Source organism: Vicugna pacos, chromosome 10 (assembly GCF_048564905.1).
Source record: "Vicugna pacos chromosome 10, VicPac4, whole genome shotgun sequence".
In the NCBI taxonomy this organism is placed as follows: domain Eukaryota; kingdom Metazoa; phylum Chordata; class Mammalia; order Artiodactyla; family Camelidae; genus Vicugna; species Vicugna pacos.
The window spans coordinates 28020123-28038907 of record NC_132996.1 but is presented as its reverse complement, the minus strand read 5'-3'; the positions used below and the strand labels follow the sequence as shown (position 1 = coordinate 28038907).

The window sequence follows — 18785 nt, the reverse complement described above, 5'->3', positions numbered from 1 at the left end:
TGCAGAACATTTACCTATGCTGTAGCTAAGCACATTCTGGACACCTTAATCCTGGCACATGGACAGCAAGTGCCTCAAGCCCCAAGATGGGGCATCCAGGGACAAGAACCAAACCAAGCCATCAATGAAGAGCTACAATAAATGTGTTTAGCCCTCAACAAAACCCAACTCTTTTCTTCTCTCCTGAACTGCAAACTAAATCAGACTTTTTTCCCCCCAAAGGTATCTAATAAACAAATTTTAGCTGGTATGAAATACTTTATTTTCCAAAACCATCAAAACAAAGTGTCAAAACCACTTTTAAACTGATCTTTGAGTTTGAGAGGCAGCATGGTACGTATAGTGGGAAGAGTCAAAAAGACCCATACATTCAACTTCTAGTTGACATCTCCACTTAAATGTCTCATTGGCATGTTAAATCCAGCATGTTCAAAACTGAACTCAATATTCTTCTCCCAACCCAGCCCTCCTCCAGCATCTTCATCTCAGTGAATGGCTACAGCATCAAGCCTGAAAACTGAAATTCATCCTCAACACCTTCTTCTGCCTAATCAACATATCCAATTCTACTCATTCACTCAGTGTTTGTATACTGAGTACCTACTATGTATCAGACACTGATACTGTTCTAAACATCATCAAGCTCTGTCTAGCTTACCTCTTCCATTGTTGCTACTGACATCTTAGTTCAAGTTATCACCAGCCATCATCCTCTTCAGTCTGGACTAATCTACTCCAGTCACTTTCAACCAGTCTTACTGCATCCACCATGCCTCTCTATCAATCTTGTCTTCATGGAGCAACCTTAAAATTATAGATCTAGATCACGTCACCATGTATGTCTACGTCTCTCTCTCACACACGCATACTCTTAAAGTTCTTCAATGGTTGCCCTCCGTTCTTAATGAAAATAAAAATTAACAAGCTCAGTGTGATATGGTTCTTGCTTAACTCTCCAGTTTCATTTCATACCCTCTCTCATTTACTCTCTAGGGTCATCATATTGGCCTTCTCACAATTCCTCAATTTTGCCACATCTTTTCTTGACTCAGGGCCTTCCACCTACTGTCCAACTCAATGTTCTTCTACCTTTCTCTTCATCCTTCAGAGTTCACTTCAATCTCACTCAGATGCTTTCCCTTACTGATAATATACCCCCACCCTCTACCCCTCCCATACTCAAGGTTAGATTCCTAAGTGTCTTGTATTTCGCTTTTTAAAAAAATTTTATTAAGATATAGCTCACATACCATACAATCCATCCATTAAAAGTGCACAACTCAATTGTTTTTAGTATATTCAAAGTTGTTCTTCGACTACTAACCCCAGAATATTTCATTATCCCAAAAAGAAACTCTGGACCCATTAGCAGTCATTCCCTATTCTCTGCCAACCCCAACCGCTCCAGTCCTTGGCAATCACTAATCTACTTTCTGTCTCTAAGGATTTGTCTATTCTGGGCACTTTATATAAATCGAATCATATAATATGTGGTCTCTTGTGTCTGGCTTCTTTCATTCAGCATAATGCTCTCAAGGTTGATTCATGTTATAGCATATACTTATTGGTACTTCATTCCTTTATATTGATAAATAATATTCCACTATCATATTTTTTATTTATCCACTGATCAGCTAATAAACTTTGGGGCTGTTTCCCTCTTTGGGCTATTATGAATAATGCTGTCATGAACATTTATGTTCACTAATGTACATATTTTGATTTCTCTGGGGTATATATCTAGGAGTCTACTTGTTGGATCCAAAAGTAAGTCTATGCTTAATATTCAGATTAACTGCCAACTGTTTTCCAAAGCAGTTATACCATTTCACATCCCCACCACCAATATGAGGGTTTCAATTTCTCCACATCCTGACCAACAGTTGCTATTTTCTGTCTTTCCGACCCTACTGGGTGAGAAGTCATATCTCATCATGGTTTTGATTAGTACTACTTCCCTAATGCCAATGATGTTGAGCATCTTTTCATGTGCTTATTGCACATCTGAATATCTTCTTTGGTGAAGTGTCTATTCAGATCCTTTGTCCACTTAAAAACTGGGTATTTTATTGTTGAGCTGTAAGAGTTCTTTATATACTCTGGATATAAATCTCTTAGCAGATGTATAACTTGCAAATATTTTCTCCCATTCTGTGGGAGAATCCCTTCACATTCTTGAAAGTGTCCTTCGAACACAAAAGCTTTTAATTTTTTTAAAAAAATTATTATTCTTATTTTCTAATGGAGGTACTGGGGATTGAACCCAGGATCTTGTGCATACTAAGCATGCACTCTACCACTAAGCTATTACCCCAAAGGTTTTTTTAATTTTGATGAAGTCCAATTTATCTACTTTTTCCTTTGGTTTCTCGTGCTTTTGGTGCCATATCTAAGAAGGTCACAAAGATTTACTCTTGTTTTCTTCTAAGACTTCTATAGTTTTAGCTCTTACATTTAGATCTATGATCTATTTTGAGTTCATTTTTGTGTACGGTGAGGTAGAGCTCCAAATGCATTTTTCTGCATGTGGATTTACAGCTGTCCCAGCACCATTTGTTGAAAAGACAAAATACTTCATTTTGAAGTACCTATAGTTGTAATTGCATAATAACTGCACCAAGAGGGCAGAACTGTGCCAGTCTTGTTCACCACTTTTTCTCCAGCACTCAGCCAATGCCTAGCTCCTAGTAAGCACTCATACACATTGGCTGAACTAAGTAATAATTTTATTATTAATAATAAACACTCTATAACTCTATGAGTTACAGGTATTATCATTTCTATGTTACTTAGGCTCATAGAAGTCAGGCAACTTGTGCCTTGTTTTGCTGCTTCTCAATTTTTGACTCACGTGCTCTCTCCTCACCTGGGAAGGGGGTTAGTGAGCTCCTCCAGAGAAGGGACTGTTTCTCCTTCCTCACTGTGTTCCTTCCAACACAAATTCAGCTCAGGGCTAGGCACAAAGGACAGGCCGGGCAGATAAGTAATTAAGGGGCAAATGTACAATGCCCTCCATGACCAGGTTCCTACCTGTCTCCAGTCCCTCCTGGCCTCAGACTGTGATCCAGCAACACCAAACAGTCTATCATTTTCCTTCCTCACCACATACTCTAGGCTGTTTCTTTTCTCAGTGCCATCACTAATGCTGCCCCCTTTTTCTATTTGCTAAGCAATCCTGGTATTTTAAGACTCTGATCAGGTGTCATTTTTCTCTAGGACATTTTCTCTGGTCCCTCAGGTTGCTTAGGGGCATCTGCTAGGCTCCTGTCTCAGCATTGATCACACTGTGTTACCACAGTCTTCCTAAGACTCCTTTATCGAGGGCAGGAATCATGCCTGGCCAGATGTCTCCTGTGCCAGGTATATGACCCAGCATATGACAAGTGCTCAGAAAAGTTTTGTCGAATAAACAAACGAATCCTGGAGAGAAAGGGCAGGCAGTCTGAAGTCCAAGACTAATACCATCAGACTTCCTTCATTTAAAAAAATACTTGGGGGAAAAAAAAACAAGCAAGCTAGCTAGCTAGCTTGGGCTGATGGGAGCAACCAAGTTAAGCACTCAGCAGAGGCCCAGCTACCTGCCAGGAGAAGGAAAATGGGTAGAGGTGTAGTCTTTCACGCAAGTTCATTCAGAAGGAAATGTGATCTTCACTGGGAGAACAGGAGGCCTCACTTCTCCCAGCACCAATAGCTCCTCGCATGGCTCAGCCAGAGCCTGAACAGATGTGCCTTCAGTCTGTCCTGTGCCCTAGGTTTCGGGTGAGTGGTTTCTGAGTCCAGAAGCCAGGCTCTGGACTGAGCCCAGGAGTGGGGCCACCTGCTAATGATGCTGACAGGTGGGATCAGGGCCCTGGATTAGGCTTCCACTCCTGAAAAGCCAGAACTGAACATACGAACAAGGTTTAAGTGCCTTGGGGGAAGAAGGAAATGGCTACCACAAGGGGAGACAGGAGGTGAGGAGGAAGGGAAGAAAAAGGGACCCAGTCTCCCTCTGATATAGCCAGCAGGAGTATGCAAACAAGACTGGATTACCTGCTTCAGGTTTGCTGAAAAGTCTGTAAAAAGCAGCTTTCCCCAAGTTTCACTGTGCTGGAGAAAAGGGTAAGACATGTGGGGAACCAGACCTTGTCCTTGCCCTGGGGAGGCACACAATTCAGTGGTTTACGTTGAAGTCTAGCCCAAACCTTCTTTCTTTTTTCTTTTTTTTTTTTCAGCCTAAGCCTTCTTAATATAAAGAGCAGAGTGTGATGAGTGGCAGACCCTTCCCTGCCCTTTAGCCAAGCAGGCCCACACCACACATGGTTAGCCAGCTCCACATAAATCAGGTCAACAGTCCCCCTACATCAGGGTGGCTGTCCATGAGGACTCCTGATCTGGGCACCATGTGAACCTCGCTGATTTTCCTGTTTGTGGATTGAGTGCCTCCTCAGTGCTGACGTTCAGCCCTGCTTCTTGCATCTGACCTCTAACTTCTCTTCCACAGCAAAGGATTATTCTCCTGCCACAGGCTGGCAAGGCTCCTCCTAGATGACCTGCATATCCTCCCAAACCAGAAGGCAGGTGCGGGGCAAAGGAAGGGTGGATGACACTCAGCTGGGAGAAGTCAAGGAAGGCATCACAAGGGCCACAGTACCTGAGCTGAGTCCGGGAGGCTGGGAGGATTTAAGCAGAGGGTAATGAGCACAGTGTACAGAGGGCAGTCTCTGTGGAGGGCTCATACCTAGGACCCAGGAACTGCAGATTCCAGAGACTCCTTAAAGAGGATGATGAAGGTCCCCCCACCCCCACAACCTGCCCCTGAGCAGAAGAGCCTCAGATTACTGCCCTTCACTCTCTAGAGCTCTCCCAAGGCTCTGGGGCTGGAGAGGGTAGGGAGTCATCAAGGCAGAGGTACACACAGCATAGAGCCGTAGAAAGGGCAAGGGGGAAAGGAGGGAAGAGGCCAATATTATTTACCTGGTCTGAGTTTTATTCCAAATCTGATTATCACTGACCATACAGATTATACACAGGATGACCTCACAATGTATAAACTATGAGTAAATATGTTTTAAAAATTGATTCTATCCTGCTATTGGTAGGTCTGTTTGGCAGAGGTAAGGGCCAGAACAGATGGACGAAGAAATTAAGAGTAAAATGAAACACCTGTGCAGAGTCTATGGCGTAAAAAGGCTGAATAAGGACCTGCTGTAGGAATTCGAGAAAGTTTCCTCTGGCAAGGACGGTCAAGTTCTCCTCACCCCCACCTCTAGGCCTAGTTCTATGAGCAGGAAGGACTGTAAGTTGCATGTTACAAGTTTTTTCCTTGATACCAGAGCCTGGGTCACCCTCCACCCCCATCTCCAGTGCCCATTCACTCACTCATAAGCAGGAACTGTTTTAGATGAGAAGGAACAAGGGGTATCCTAATTCAGGCCTTTATCACCTTGGATTTATCTTATTCAAACAGCTTCTTAACAGATCTGCCTTCAGCTTTTCCCCAATTCACTTCATCCTTCACCCTTCTGCATGACCCTAACTGGATCATTTCCCTGTTTATAACCCTCCCATGTCTCCCCCACTGCTTATAGGATAAGAATGTAAAACTCCTAACTAACCATGAGCATTCCAGGCTTTGCGTTTTCTTGCTTTTCTCAAATCACCTTCCCCCTTTCCCCACACCTTGCAACACTGCACAACCACCTCAGCAGCAGCAACATGACACTGGGCCCCGCGGATAGCCAGCCACTGCTGTCCACCGCCTTCGTTAGCTTGCTCTCTGCTCACTGGCTGGGAGGGAAGGAGGGGGCAGGCGGCGAGGTGGTTGGGGAGACTGCTGGGCTGAAGGGCAGGGTCTGTGCCTCGCTCATCTCTGACTTCCTCACAAGGGGTGAAGGGAGATTCTGAGTCATCATGACCAGCAGAGATAGGATAAGAAAAAGCAGGAGAAAAGAAGGTTAGAGGCTGGGGACACACCTGAAAGGCCCCGACAGACTCTATCCACATGGGCAAGAGTGAATGTTCTGAGTCACACACACACCATAAATTCAATTACTTTCTGTATTCTTTGGGCAGGGGTTGAATTGCTATTAAGAAAAATGTGTATTTGAAAGAACCAAAATAAACACTTGGGGGCTCAGTGGAACAGGGTAAACTTAGCCTCCCCTTGATGATGGAAAGGTGGGTTCACAGCACAGCTGCTCTGTAAATGTGCTGCCTACCCTGGGTTGCCAGATGAAAGCAGCAGCCTGGTTGCCCTTAGCAGTTACCAACAGGTGATTCCAGGGTCAGCAAAGACCTGAAACCAGGAGGCACAGCCCATTTCCACCCCCTTGCCTCCTCGTACTGCAGCAGAAGGAAACAAGGCTCATTTGTTTCTGGGGGAATGAAGATGCCATGCACAGGCTGCAGTTATGAATGGTTCTTATAACAATAAACTGACATCTGTGCTTGGTTTTTAAGATGCATCATTGCATGTTTATTAAACTATTGCTCCATCATATTTATTTGGCTACGAAACAACTCCCAGCCCTTACTTCCAGAAGTGGTTTATTAAAAACTAAGCCTTGAACATTAATACTCAAAAGCACCCTTGAGAATCAATAATAATGCTGCAGATAAAATGAAAGGGAATCAAAGCAGTAAGTCTTGGTGGGGGCTGTGGCTGCCTTTCAACACTCTTGTATGTTTAGGCAGCTGGAGCGGGGAAGAGCACCACGGGTGTGCAGAGATAGCCTCCCCAAACACTGGACTTCTTGTCTAAAGTGTGGACATGGAGACAAGGAAGGGGGTTAGCCTATGGCCACCTAGCTCTATGCAAAATGCCGAGGTTAGGTCTAATGGGAGCCACCAGTGTCACCAAGGATGAATCCCCTGCTCCTAACCAACAGCCCCATACTGATGCCCTAGGTCTGAGCATCCATGCAGGACAGACTCCACCCTGCCCCTGGTACCAGGCTGAGGCCTGACTTGAGTCCTGTCCCTGGGCAAGAACAAGCCTCACATCTAAATGGCCAGCAGTCACCAGGGGACTAGCTGAGGCGGGGAGGCTGGAGAAACGCAGTCCGCCACTGGGCAGGGGCCCAGCATGTGCACCCAGCTCTGTAGGCAGGGCTCTCTAGCCCTGGAAGACCTGGCAGAAAGGTCTCACCCAGCTCCCTCCAAATCCCTAACCCTCTCCACGGGTGCCCACCTGCATCCCATCTAAGCAACAAGCAATTACACATGGCCAATTCCACAAAGAAACAAGAATAAACTAGAAGATTCAGTGAAGAACCCACAGGATGTAGAGGGGCTTCAAACCATGCCCTGCAAAAAACAAAACAGCCGAAGGATCCAGGGATGTTCAAGGTCAGAAAAAAGACACAGAGGCTGACTCTCTACCTTCAAATATCTAAAGGTTGACCTGGTCCAAAGGAGCTCAGGTGACTTGGTGACTACAGAGAAGCTACAGGGTTCAGTTCCCAGCTCAGTATGAGGATTTCCTCCAAAACAGACTCATCACCAGAGGAAGGGGCCCACCCCACTCAGCCCTCCTGTACAGGAGAGCAAGGCTTGGGGTTCAACACTCACCTGCTGACTTCTTGGACATTGTTGGTGCGAGCGGCTTCCATCAGGGCTGCATCTGAAGAGAGAGGGGGCACTGGTCAGATCCCTGGCCAGGACCTACCCCTCAGGGCTGCCTGGAGGGCCACATAAGACAGTGGAAGTGGAGACATTTCAGAAACATAGGCTTTAATAAGGGAGATGATGCCAAGATATATAAAGAGAAAGCTAGTCATCCCCTGCCCACATAGTAGCCTCTGTTAACAACTTGTCTTCCACATCTATTACAGAGCCCAAACTCTTCACTGTGTTCATCCTACAGGTGATCCCGGGAATATGTTAACACACGTGGGGCCTATGGTAAACAATGTGTGAACTCCTTCACTCTTCATTAGCTATAAAGCTCTGTACGCTTAAGTGATTACCACTGTTGTTATTAATCATCCCACTACCTTGCCCAATTTTCTCCCCCACCTTCAGTATCTCAGCCTAGTTTTGAATCTTGATGTCACAGGTCACAAACCCAGCAAGGACAGGATGAGGAGGAACAGGCAGGGGTGTGAGCACGTCTGAGAGTGGAGAAAGCCTCGACAAGGAGCCAGATCTGGCTCCAACACACTCTGCCCCTCTTTCACCACGTGCTGTGGCAGCCCCTTTCCATCTCAACCCTAGCTTCCCTGGTTATAAAGGAAATAATCCTTGCTCTGACAGCTTCACAAGGATGCTAAGGAAATGAAATGGTGGTTGCAAAATCTGCAAATACCCCAGTGCTAAGCCCAGTGAAGGGAGATCCAAAGCAGAAGGTTCCAATCCCTGAGGAATCAAAAGGCCTAGCAGGTAGGCAATGCTCAGCCTCGCCCGGCCTAGGCTGCCTGCAGGCTGTTGGCACCACCTTGTGGCCATAAGGAAAAATTGCCTGACTCCAAAAAACTCAAGTCAACAGAAGCACAATTCTTTCAAGTAGTCCAATACCAAGTGCCCATGGAGCACTCTATCAGTTGGTTCTGAACTCCATTGTTGGGCAGTGGACAGACATACACAGCCACACCTCAAGGAGCACTCAGTCCAGCCAAGAGACTCACTCACTCAGTAAAACAAGAGAGGAAGCACTGGAGCAGGGTGGAAAGAGCAGATCCAGGCTCAATTCTGACTGTCACTTGCTTGCTATGTGACCTGGCCAATTCACCTAACCTCCTGAGCCTCAATTTCCTTTATCTGTACAAGAGGAATAAGATACCCACCTTACTGTGCAGAAGCAAGCCAATTCTGTGGTTCAGACATGCATATGCCTCCACTCCACCCTCACAGCCTAGACTCCAGGGCCAAGTCTTACGTGGTTATCTTCCCCAGGAAAGATATTATTGTTCTCCAAGCACACACCCAGACAAGCTTGGGCAGCCTCCATCTGGAAGGGGGACAAGCTGTCCTCAGATACTGCTGTATCTACTCCCCACTCACTCTTCAGAAAGAGGTGGCTTCTGCAAGGTCACAGAAGGAGTAAGGAATGAGCTGATTAGGAATTCCCAGCTTCTAAAGGGTAGTATCAACTACACTGCACACTGAAGGCCTCAGCTCACAATTTCAAGTCAGGGAATAGGGTAACTGGCAAGTCAGGGGTTGAAACTGGTCATGATTTTGGTCATTACCTATTTTGGTAAACAGACCCTGGTGTCTTTGCTGGGGTTCACATGCCACAAAGTCAAGTCTAGAAACCCAAAGCAACTCTAAGGCAAGATCCTGGACACCTTCCCCAAAACCATCTAAACATACTGGCCTCAAAGCATTCCCTGCTCTTCAACTTTGCCCTCAGGATAATTCCAAACCTTCCAAACCCTCCTGCCTGACTTCCAGACCCCATTCCATCTGCTCTCATCTCATTCCAAAGACTACTGTCTTCCAACCAGGCTGTCTACCCTGCTAGCCTCTGTACATGCCATGCTGACCTGAGACTCCTTTACCTTTGTTCCCAAAAAACTTGGCATAGAATATAGTCCAACTCAAGGCACATTTACTGAGTACCTACTAAGTACCAGACACATTGGTGGACAAACAACGTGAAAGTATTAGGGGAGAGGAGCTAGTATCAACCTGAAATAAGATAAGATGCACTCCCTGCTCTCTTGGAGCTTACAATGTCACTCCCCTTTTCATCTCTTGCCTAATCCTTCAGAACTCAAGTTCAAATTCCCCATCCTCCAGGGGCTCTCCGGACTTCCAGGAAGGCTTTCCTGACCCTACTGACCTTCTAATCCCCCAATTACACACTATCAGACCACTCACCAGACCTACAGGCTTAACTGCCTGCACTGTCCCCTTAACTGGCATTGTGTTAAATTAGGACTTCCTCACCTAGCCCAAAACAAGGTACACAGAGGGTATTCAGAAAAATGTTGGAAGTTACATGCCTAAGTGAGAAAAGTCCTCCAGGGTGCTATTTGAACACCCTTACTTTGTAGATGAGGAAACAGAGGGCCACTGAGGAGGAGCAAGAGGTAGAACCAAAACAAGATCCCAGGTGTCCTTACTCCCAGTCCAAGGCCCTTCTTTTATAGCTGGCCACATCCTGCTGAATAAACAAATGAATATTAAGGTAGTCCCCCTTTGCCCCAAAGTCTTAGAGCTTGGGATGCATGGAATATAGGAACACCATGTCTCAAGTCTTTTCCTGTGGGGAACTGAGAACCTGCGTGGCTGGGCTTATGTAGACCAGAAGTACGGCTCTATGCCTGCCCTCCCTGCCCCTGCTGGGCTCCACACACCTGGGTGAGATGCCAACCTGGGTCAGCCAGCCCCTGTTGTCGCTCTAGGTCTCTACAGAGCCACTTTATCTTCCTTCTTCTGCCAACTGCTCCACATGGCAAGGTCATCCCACTCCTGAGACCAGGCACAGCGAAGCCCTCAGACTCAGGCTGCTGAACTCCAAGAGGAGTCAAAACACCACCACTATAAGAGTACTGACAAATATCCTTCACTGTGTAAGTGGGGAAACTAAAGCCAGAAAGGAGCAAGGGGTGAGCAGGGCCAAAGCTGGCACTGAAACCAAGAAACCAAGTCTCTTCTTCCTTTCTTAGGCCACGAGGTGGGGGTGGAGGGGGGGACACGACTTCTCTAAACCATCTAGTGGTTGCCCTTAAAACACATATGGTTTCCAGGAGACCTCTTAAAAGAGGAATTGGACCAGGGGAAACTAATATTAGAGAAGAGGACTATGCTCCCATTTCAGATGTTCAGTCCAATGTTCCCATTGTACAGATAAATCAAGTGATGCTCAAAGAAGGAAGGCTGACCTGTAACTGTATCACCATATAATAATAGTTGTATAATTTGGGATATCACACAACTCAAAGGCACTGAGCTCTCCAGCCCGCCCTGAGACCAGATGATGCCTGAGTCCCTCCAGGACTGAGGCTCTGGTGGTCTAAAATCTATAACCAACTTCCACCCTCCAAAGATACGGAGTCAGGACACTCTCCCCGCCTCTCTCGTTCACGAACCCAGACTGTCCCGATAATCACCCTTGTTGGACGGACTCTTGCTGTAACAATGAACCACAAGCGCTGTGGCCAGGGCCCACACGCCCAATCCGGCCCTGCTGAGGACCCCATTCCAGCTGTCCGGTCCAGAGAGTGTGTCTTCCGGGCTAGGAAGGCGTCCCCATGTGGCGGCTGCGAAGCACGGGGTCGGGGTGCGTCCTCTCTGGCGCCCCCCGGTGGCTGCCCCTCCTCTGGTGAGTAAGGCCGGCGATGGCCCAGGGCGCCCCCCGACGGCAGCCCTCAGCCACTGAGACTCTCCGCAGCCGCCTGTGGTCACACTCCGGTCGGTGGCACCTCCGTGGCTCCGGAGCGATGGGGACCTAAGCAGCTGGAGGAGGAGTCGCGGCGCCGGCGCTGTTCTCCTCAGCACCAGGGACCCCAGCATCGTGACAGCTGCTTCGACAACCCCCTGGTACCGGCCCCTATGCTGGCCACGTCCAACATGGCTGCCGCGGCGCGTTCGAAGACGCCGCGGAATGGAATTACGCACTACCTCACGGGAGTGGTAGTCCACAGTCCCAGATCTTTCCGCAGCTGGGGGAACAAAGAACTACACTTCCCAGAAGGCTGTGGAACTCGTGTCATAATGACTGCCGACTAACAGGAGCCCGGGGCATGTTGGGAAATGGAGTTACGCAAGGGGACGTAACTAGAAGCGAAATGCTTAGGTGGGATGCGGCAAATCCCAGACCCTCCTTCCAAGTTTAGTTAAAACGTGCGACGAAATTTCTGACTAGTGTAAATTAAAAAGGGATATTCAGCAGACGCCAATTCTGAAACATGTTTGTTTATTTTAACCTTTTTCTCTTTTCAGCTCAGGACAGCTTTTCAAAAAGTTATCTAGGGTAACCGGTGCACCAAAATAGGAATTCCTTTTCTTTTCCTACGCAAGTTTTTTTCGGTTGAATAGCTGATGCCTTGAGAGGGCTGGGCTTTCATGGGTGCTGCCTCATCTCATCCTCATGGCAGCTGCGTGTGGGAAGCTGGGCAAGAACTATTATTCCTGTCTACAGGAAAGGGAATTTAGTCTTAAAAGTGGAAGAATTTGTCAGTAAGTCAACAAATAAAAGCTCAAATCTTCTGATTACAAGCCTCCTCTTCTCCAGACTAAACCCACAGGCAGGCAAAGGAGGAACCTCTTCTTTATGCCAGTTCTATCTCCTGCTCCTGCAGTTTAAACTTCACATTATCAGAGCCTTCCCTGACGGTTCTGTTTAAATTAACAATCTTCCTTCTCGCATCTTTCTTATCCTGCTATTTTTGTCTTCATAACACTTGCCACCTGACAGACTAAATGTTTGTTTGGTTTATAGTCTTTCCCCATAGAAGTAAGTTCCATGGGATAGGGACTTTGTTTTTTCACTTTAATATCACTAGCACCCAGAACAGTCTGGAATGAAAAGAAGCACTCAAATATTTGTTCAGTAAATGGATTACTCTCAGCTTATTAGTGCAGGGAAAATGAGCTTAAGAGTGCAGGCAGACCTGGGTTTCAATTTTGACTCTTGTATTGACTACATGTGTGACTTTGGACAAATTTCCTTGCCTGATTGTTAATTTTCTCATTATCAAAGATAATGATACCTACCTTCAAGACAATCGGTTGTATTAAATGAGATAATATGTAAACCACCACTGTTCTTGGCTCACAGTAGGTCTTCAAGAAATGGCAGTTACTGTATTCCCTGCTCTAAGGGTTTATTGTATTCCCTACTCTAAACTTCTTTAGGGCAGAGACGGAGTTTCTCATTTCCTCATCCCTTAATAAACGCACTCAGCAAATAGCTGTTGAATGAGTCAATATTTTGAAAGTACTCAATAGTCAAAGCATTTTGATCTTCCTATTTTAAGAGATTCCGAGGATATCTTGTCTTTTTAGCCACTCTCTTCACTATAGCAGCTTCACCCTCCCAACTTAACAGTTGGCCACAGGAGGAACAGCAGTCCCTGAGCTCCCACTACCAGGCTGGTCCAAGACACAGTGCATCTGAGTGTGGACAGTTCAAACCCCTGCTGCAGACACATTTCACAGCCCTTCAGTTTACTTAGACCTGCATAATTTTCAAAGCACATACCCATTGATTCTCTCATTTGATTTTCACAAATAACATCCATGAAGGGAGCAAGGCAGGGTTGAATCACTATCAGCATTTGGTACAGAGTACTGAGAGGTTAAACAATCAACGTCTGGCTGAGTGGATAGTAGCGGAGCATGAGAGAACACTCACTAGAATCAAGCAGGACTCAGTGACTTCCCCATCTTCAATAACCAATTTAAAACCCCCTAGGTCACAGTGGTGACGTTTTAAAAGATCTTCAACTAGGGATGACTTCCTTTTGGTCTGCTTAGAAAGCAAAGATTTATGTCAAGTTCCAGTTACCCTACCTGGGTCCTAAGCTTCTGGCTCTTGGGTTAGGGGACAGAGAACTCCAGCTTTTTTTAGTTTGTAATTAGGTGACTAGGGGAATACTGGAGTGGGGTTTAGGAAGAGGTATAAAGTGAAGGATCAATGCAGTTGCTGTGGTCACCTACCTGCAGAGTAGAGTTGGAGACCATCCTTCTGAGGAAAACACTATTCCTGGAGAACAATGTTGCGGAAAAATGTGTTACAGCTCAGAGTTACAGCTCAGTTGTGACAGCAACCTGGATCCAGGCCAGAGACCAAGCAGCACTCGGAAAGTTGGAGAACTCAGGTTTATCATGCCAGCAAGCCCAGATGAGTTAACACTTCAAGGTCTGGACCTCATCTGTAGGTTTACACAGGCCTTTTATAGGCTGCCAGTTTCACACTTTGCAACATCGTATGCAAATAAAGTACAACAGAAGTTGACCAACCAGGAACAAGCTTTGTAGAAATAGGCCAATCAGGAGTGAGCTCCATGCAAATGAAACACTACAAATAGACCAATCAGAAGTTAGGGAAGTGGACCAATCAGAAGTGAGATTAATAACCAATCAGGAGTGAAGGAAATAACCAGTCAGAAGTGAGCTCAGGGAACCAATAGAATTCTAGGTGTAAGTTAGCCGCTTTAGCAAAAAGTGAGATAAAGCCTCTGGGCCAGGGAACCGGACGGTGCTTGGAGGGGACCAGCGGTCCTGCCTAGGGGTCCTGCCGGTCTTTTTATGGGGCTTCCCGCCTCAACAACAACACATATTTTTTAACAAATAATTTATTAGATAGTAGATAATGAAAGCTGAGTTTTTCAGTGTTAGAGAAAGAAATTATAAACAAGGAAATACAGAAAGCTAAAACGAACCTTGTGGTATTGGATTGGAATTAGGGGTTATCAGTATAAACTCAAGGTTTTAAATATATACAGATAGATCAATACAGAATTACAGATATATATGTATGGGTTAGTACATTCCATATGTTACCTCTCTCTGTCTCCTGAGAGGGTCTAGAAGCAATGATATCTTAAACACCAAATACACCTAGCACCCAGATCTAAACACTACCGTCCAATAAAAAGAACCAGTTCTCCTTGGAGAAATGGTTATTTTCAGGACTGGGGCAGGGAAACTATAAGATGACCCAGGACTATCCTGTGTGCCAGAAAATAAGGAAAGAAAAACCCGATACAGGCTTGTGAAAGGAATACAGGAGCCAATTTGAAGGAGTTCCTGATGACCAAAGCCAGCCAATTAGACAAAAAATGATAGTATGGGAATTTCATCCACAAAGTAAAACAAATATCATGAGGCCATACTGATATAAACAAATATATAAATAGATAAATAGGGGAGGAGTTGGGGAAAGAGACAGCTCTTTCTTACAGTAGAAACTGAATTAATATAAGAAGTTAGAAGGAAATAGAAATCACCATTAGGGAAATGCCACAGTTATAAATATTTTAGGCAAGATCCATAGATGATGCTAAAATTAGACTTACAGAAAGGTTAGAAGTAAAAGTTTGAGGGTAAATAGGACTTGTAGAGTTTCCAAGTATCCCCAGCAAGGTACTTACCAACTACAAAAACTTTATGGTAGAGAAACCATGGAGACATCAACTTAACGAAGTGATTAAGGTAAACATTGCCAGTAATGAGACAGAGGCATCGTGAATCCCTTGATATGATGTACTGAGAACAAAATATAATTTTTGTGGCATTCTTGCCAAGGACACATAACCTTACTCCAATCATGAGACATCAGACAAACCCAAAATGAGAGCCATTCTACAAATAACTGATCAATATTTGTATTAGTTTTCTATTGTTGCATAACAAATCACCATAAATTTGGCAGCTTAAAAGAACACTCATTTAATATCAGTTTCTGTCGGTCAGGAGTCCTTTGTTCAGGGTCTCACAAAACTGAAATCAAGGTGTCTGCTAGCTGTATTTGCATTTGAAGGCTCAACTAGAGAAAAGTACATTTCCAAGCTCCCCTAGGTTGTTGGCAGAAATCATTCCCTAGCACCTGTGGGACTGAGGTCTCCATTGTGTTGCTGGGTGTCAGCAGATGGGGACCGCTCAGGTCTTTGCCATGTGACCACCGCCTTGAACCCACTCACATTTACAATCTCTCTGATGACAGGAAGGGCCCCATCATTTTTAAGGGCTCACCTGATTAGGTCAAGTCCACCCAGGTAACCTCTCTTTTGATAAATCAGACAACTGATAAGTAATGTAATCATGGAAGTGACAGCTCTTCATATTCACAGTTTCTGCTTGCCCTCAAAGTGTGTATAAGGCATGCACTCCCTGAGGGAGGAATCTTAGGGGTCATCTTAGAATTCTGACTACTATGGTGCTCTTCAAAAGTGTCAAGGTCATGAAAGATAAGGAGAGACTGAAAAGCTGTAACATACTGGAGGAGATTAAGGAGGAATAAAAACTAAATACCTTGTATGGTGGTGGATAGGATCTGGAGGCAGAAAAAAAATTCATGGAAAAAATAGTGATTTTTCAAGTAAATTCTATTGTTTGGTTAATAATATTGTACAAATGTTGATTTCTCATTCTGAATCACTGTCCTGTGGTTATTTAAGGTGTTAATAATGGGAAAATAGAGTGGGGGATATAAGTGAACTCTTTGTACCATTTTTGTAACCTTTCTGTAAGTCTAAAATGAATTCAAATAAAACATTTTTAAAAAGGAAATGTAATTCAGTCTAATTTCTTCCTCAGATTAAGTTGGTAGATAGGTTAGGTACGGGAAATGGAGAAGAAACTGATGTGCATCAAGGATCTATTTAGTAGTCCAGTCAACGAAATATTTATTGAGCATCTTTACTGGAGTCAACTCCTTGAGGGTAGGGTCCATGACTTCCTCATTTATGTATCCCAAACACGTTGCACAGTATCTGGCACAGAGAAGGCATGTACGTTTTTATTTAATTGTGACAATAAGATGGGATTTTGCCCCCCATTTTACAGACAGAGAAACAGATTTAGAGAGATTCAGAGACTTGTCCATGTCATACAACTAGTGAGTAATGGCTTTACAGGATGCTAGTCTAGTCTGTGTGATTCCAAGGCCTACTTCCTCCACCTCATGCTGCTCTCCATCTTGGGTTAAGGATCATTCAGTTCAAAGAGCATTGTATCATATGAATTAACATACAAAATTTGTATGATTTTTTTGAAGGTAAAATATACTAGTTTTCAAAGAACCTTCATGTTGCATGGATGATGGTGGCTAGAACCCCAGATCTTTTCATAGTGTTCCAGTGGAAACACTCACGAACACTTTTTCCCTAGAATTTATATGGTCAACTAACAGCAGCAAAAGATACAATTTAAAAATAAGGTATTCTTTCAAATATCAAAAGTGACTGATAAGTAGTCCATTTTGGTTAGCCTTAATGAGTCAAAGATCTTTTAAAATATATTTAGTATCGCAACCTAAATGTCCATTGACAAATGAATGGATAAAGAAGTTGTGGTATATTTATACAATGGAATACTCCTCAGCCATAAAAAAGAATAAAATAATGCCATTTGCAGCAACATAGATGGACCCAGAGATTATCATACTAAGTGAAGTCAGAGAAAGACAAATACCATATGATATCACTTGTATGTGAAATCTTTAAAAATGACACAAATGAACTTATTTACAAAAACAAAACAGACCCACAGATATAGAAAACAAATTTGTGGTTACCAGAGGGGAAGGGGGGAGGAAGAGATAAATTAAAGGAGTTTGCGATTAGCAGGTACAAACTACTATATACAGAACAGATAAACAACAAGGTCCTAACTGGGAATTATATTCAAAAGCTTGTAATAACCTATATGAAAAAGAATACATATATATGTATAATAGAATCACTATGTTTTACACCAGAAATTAACACAGCATTGTAAATCAGCTATACTTCAATAAAAAATAAAAAAATAAAATTTTAAATATGTATCTAGTACCATACCTAGGGGTCAATGATAGGGTCTGGAGACACAGAATCTACTTCCTGTGGATCCTACTGGATACTGTCATACTCCTACCTCACTGCCCACTCTCCCACAGCTCTTCTTTGAATAAGTGAGATGAACGGACTTTTTAGTAATAATAGCAGCTAAATTTTATTAAGTATTTATATTTACTATGTTCCAGCCACTGTGCTAAATAACCTACCTGCAAGTATTATTTATATACTCAGATAAGTTTCTCCCAGATTTTGCTGGATATGTTTCTTCATGCGATCTCTTTAGTTGATGAAGGCAAAATACCCCAGTGATAGCATGTAAACCACATCTGAGAAATCTTGGAGAAACTTATCTAAGCATCTTACAAAAAGAGAAGAAGTTGATAGCTACTGAATGCTGAGATTTATTCTGAGTCAGGCACTGTGCTAATGAACACTTTGTATGAACAAACTCACTTAATCCTTACATTAACCCTATGAGTTAGGTTTGTCTGACTCAGAGCCCAAACTCTTAGCCATTACACAACTTGCTTTCCTGAGGAAGGAAACATGTGTGTGTTTTGTGTCTGTGTGTGTACGGGTGTGTATGAAAAATACTCTGCATTATTTTTTCTCAAATACATTGCACAAGTTCCTGTATTAACAAATAGAAGATGGTGAATATAATTTAATCTTTTCCTGATGATAAAAGTTATTGCTATCATGACAGATTTTTTGATACCATATTGTAAATGTAGAAATCTTAAGCACTAACTCAAATCATGCATGGAAAATATTTTGCTGAATAAATCTCTTCTATCACCTCCTTTTCTTCTCACGCCTCTTTCCCACAAAATCAAAGTGTAGTATGTGGCCTGTGGGCAGGGTAACATGGCTACTTTTTATGCTAAAGATGAGAATTTTGTTTATGATAAATCTGCCATTTTCTGTAAGTAGGGAAAAGATGAAATCTTTACTAAATGGTGTTGGGACAACTGGGTGGCCAATCGGAAAAAACGGATTTCTATCTTACCCCTTCCACCAAAATAAATGCCTACTGAATCAAAATATTGAAATGTGAAAAAAACAAAAATTCTAGAAAAAAACAAAGTAATTTTTAAAAATGACTTTGAAGTACAGAAGCTTTCTAAGCGTGACAAAAAACTTGGAACCCACAACAGAAAAGACTGATATATTTGACTCCATAAAAAATAATTCTGGGAGACAGTGTAGAGAAAAGGAAACCTTCCTGCACTGTTGGTTGGAGTGTAATTTGGTGGAGCCACTATGGGAAATAGTAGGGAGATTCCTTAAAAAACTAAAAATAGATTTACCGTATGACCCAGCAATCCCACTCCTGGGCACATATCCAGA

General features: G+C 43.8%; 1 protein-coding gene across 15 annotated transcripts in view; it reads right to left on the bottom strand.

Annotated features, from left to right (window-relative positions):
• CLPB (ClpB family mitochondrial disaggregase) overlaps positions 1–18785 on the bottom strand; it is a 185454-nt gene that overhangs the window by 114654 nt on the left and 52015 nt on the right. For 3 of the 15 annotated variants that reach the window (XM_072969273.1, XM_072969271.1, XM_072969275.1), the window contains 2 exons: positions 7552–7603; positions 2867–2953 (listed from right to left, as the gene is read on the bottom strand). In XM_072969273.1, coding sequence (XP_072825374.1) covers positions 2867–2953; positions 7552–7603 — 139 coding nt within the window. Of the gene's footprint in view, positions 1–2866; positions 2954–7551; positions 7604–11039; positions 11565–13590; positions 13983–18785 lie in introns of those variants that run through there. The other 12 variants (XM_072969278.1, XM_031681316.2, XM_072969279.1 and 9 more) reach the window with 9 other exon arrangements.